Source organism: Rutidosis leptorrhynchoides, chromosome 2 (assembly GCF_046630445.1).
Source record: "Rutidosis leptorrhynchoides isolate AG116_Rl617_1_P2 chromosome 2, CSIRO_AGI_Rlap_v1, whole genome shotgun sequence".
NCBI lineage: Eukaryota > Viridiplantae > Streptophyta > Magnoliopsida > Asterales > Asteraceae > Rutidosis > Rutidosis leptorrhynchoides.
Window position 1 is genome coordinate 687,259,776 of NC_092334.1, and position 3,114 is coordinate 687,262,889.

At 38.5% G+C, this 3,114-nt stretch overlaps 1 protein-coding gene across 1 annotated transcript; it reads right to left on the bottom strand.

The window, feature by feature from the left end:
- Positions 1 to 2,268: 2,268 nt before the first annotated feature.
- On the bottom strand, positions 2,269 to 2,901 carry LOC139890343 (uncharacterized). Its single transcript, XM_071873231.1, has one exon. It carries the CDS (start codon positions 2,899 to 2,901, stop codon positions 2,269 to 2,271), a length of 633 nt encoding a protein of 210 aa, XP_071729332.1.
- Positions 2,902 to 3,114: the final 213 nt, after the last annotated feature.

The window sequence follows — 3,114 nt, forward strand, 5'->3', positions numbered from 1 at the left end:
ATACCCGATTGTTGAAATCAAAATGAAAAGATTTTATTAAGTTCTCGATCTCAACCAATTCGCTTAACGTTCTACCAGTGGGATATCGAAGCTACAACCATGAAGAAACACACCTGGACTGATTTGGACCAACTGTTACACCATCCTGCCTGTTGATGTGGGGAATATCGCGACCTGGAGCACCATCTGTTACTGTACCAGCTGAAACTGCATCGATTTGATCAGGGGCTGCAACATCCGGGACCTGAATAACAGAAGCCGAGTCTGGCACCACAGCATTCGCTGCAGTAACAGACACTGAAGCTGATAACGCTGATGTCCGTGAATCAGCAACCAAAGATATACGTTCACTAACCATTGCCTCTTTATTTGACTCGAGCATGAAAAAGCCTTGGAAACATCTCCTTGAAACATTCTGACCCGCACCAATTATCTTTCCAAAACGAAGTGGATTTGCCATCACCAATAGACTTCTGGAACGACTTTTGAAAGAAACACTGCTTTCTTCAATAACATTTCCTGCAAAAATAATGTTGTTCCAAATACCCGAGGTCAATTGACGAGCAAGCCCATCTTTCGACTTCAAGCCACCGTCAATTCCATAAATACTTCGGATGATATTAATCCAAATACAATTGGTTTCGGTTTTGAACCTCCACCACCATTTGCCCAAAAGAGCAAGGTTCTTGCCCTTTAAGGACCCAATGTTAAGCCCTCCCGCCCATAAGGCAAACAAGTGGATGCCCATTTGACCCAAGAAATTTTAGAACCCGAAAAATCCCCGCCCCAAAAAAAAGTACGTCTCACACTCTCAAAAAGTTTAAGCACACAAGGCGGGGCACGAAAAAGCGCGAAGTAATACAACGGGAGACTATTGAGCACCGATTTAAGAAGAACTAATCTACCTCCAAAGGACAACGTCCTCATTTTCCACTCCGATAATCGTTTTTTGAATTTTTTGATAACCGGAGACCAATCACTAATTTTCTTCATCTTTGCTCCTATTGGAAGACCCAGGTATATAAAAGGGAATTTACCAGCTTGACATCCCATACGAGTAGCCAATCTCTCAACCTCATCCAGGTTAACACCAACCCCATATAAACCACTTTTATGAAAATTGACCTTTAGGCCCGAAGCAAGCTCGAAACACTTTAGAATGTTAATAAGATTACGTGCATTTGAAGAGGACCATTCACCAAAAAACATAGTATCATCCGCATATTGAAGGTGCGAGATTACAACTTTGTCATTTCCAATTTTGACACTCTTAAATACGCCCTTATCAACCGCTGCTTTGGTGAGGATATTGAGCCCTTCCATAGCAAGAATGAAGAGAAAAGGGGATAACGGATCACCTTGTCTAACCCATCTACCGATAGAAAATTCTTGTGTAGGAGATCCGTTAATGAGAACCGAAATGCTAGCTGATTTTAAACAAGCAAGAATCCACTTACGCCATTTACTACCAAAGCCCATGCAAGTCATGACTTCCATAAGAAAGTCCCAATTTAAACTATCGAAAGCTTTCTCAAAATCAACCTTGAAAACAATACTTCTTTTCTTTTTACTTCTCAAAAAATCAATGGATTCATTAGCTATAAGAACTCCATCAAGGATATATCTTTCTTTTAGAAAAGCACTTTATTCCAAGCCGATTAGCCTTGGAATAACTTTTCTCAATCTATTGGAGAGAATCTTTGCAATGATTTTATAAAAACTTCCAATGAGACTAATAGGTCGATAATCACTAAGATGAATCGGGTCACTCTTTTTTGGAATTAAGGTAATAAAGGAGGCGTTACATCCCTTTGAAAATTCACCTTTTTCCCAAAACCATGTGCTAGCATTAAGAACATCAACTTTGATAATATCCCAAAACTTCTTAAAAAATCTTAGATTAAAACCATCGGGGCCGGGAGCTTTTGAGCTCCCACAATCGTGTATTGCCTCGAGAATTTCCGTTTCACTAATGGGATCTTCAAGACTACTAGCCTCACCGGATGATAACGTAGGATATGAAAGGTCAATAAGACTAGGTCTAGAACCCGGTTGTTCTTCAAATCGACTCTTGAAATATTGAAAAGCCGCCTCTTTAATGTCATTTGGATTTTCACACCATACCCCAGTAATTGAGAGACCCCTAATGTTGTTTTTGTTGTATCCTCTTTTGATAACCGAATGAAAGTATCTAGTATTTTCATCTCCCTCGAGGATCCACCGTACCCGGGCTTTTTGTTTCAACATGTTGACTTTAGTTCTCTCCTTTTAGAACCATAATTTCCTTGCGTCTAACCATTGTTTCCTTTCCTCCTCATTAATTAGACCATTTTCGGCTTTTATTTCTAGTGAAGTAGCCACAGATTTTAACACTTCAATTTCACCCTCAAGATCACCAAATTTTTGTGAACTTTTTGTCTTTAAAGCTAGCTTAGTTTTTTTCATTTTATTTCTAAGACAACAATCTTTTCGGGTACCACCACCACCATATTCAATCCATGCATCTTTTATGACCTTATCAACATCATCCATATCTAACCATTCGTCAAAAACTTTGATCGGTTTTGGACCAAAATTTTTATTGTCATCTTTTAGAATAATGGGACAATGATCCGACTTACCACGATCAAGAGAAACCACCGAAAGACAATTCCACAAATTATAGAAACAATCATTTACTAAGAAACGATCAAGTTTGCTAAACTTGGTTCCATCATCACTAATGCGGGTGAAGATCCTTCCACCTAAAGGGATGTCAATTAATTTAGCATTATTGATGAACTCATTGAACATTTTCGCCTTATTATCAAAATATTGACAATTGAGTCTTTCTTCTTCGGATCTTACTTCATTAAAATCTCCACATATCACCCATGCATCATTTGGATCACGCGAGATCATATTTTGCAATTGGTCCAAAAAAGGTTGTTTATTTTAGTCATCGTGCGGGCCATAAACATTGACAATATTAACCGCTGAGCCCGTATTCTTCCAAATACCTCGAAAACTAATAAAAAATTTGGAAGTAAATGATTTAGAAACATCAAAACATGTTGTGTCCCAAATAACCAATTGACCCCCCGATTTTCCGACCATTTCTTTTTGAATAAAGTT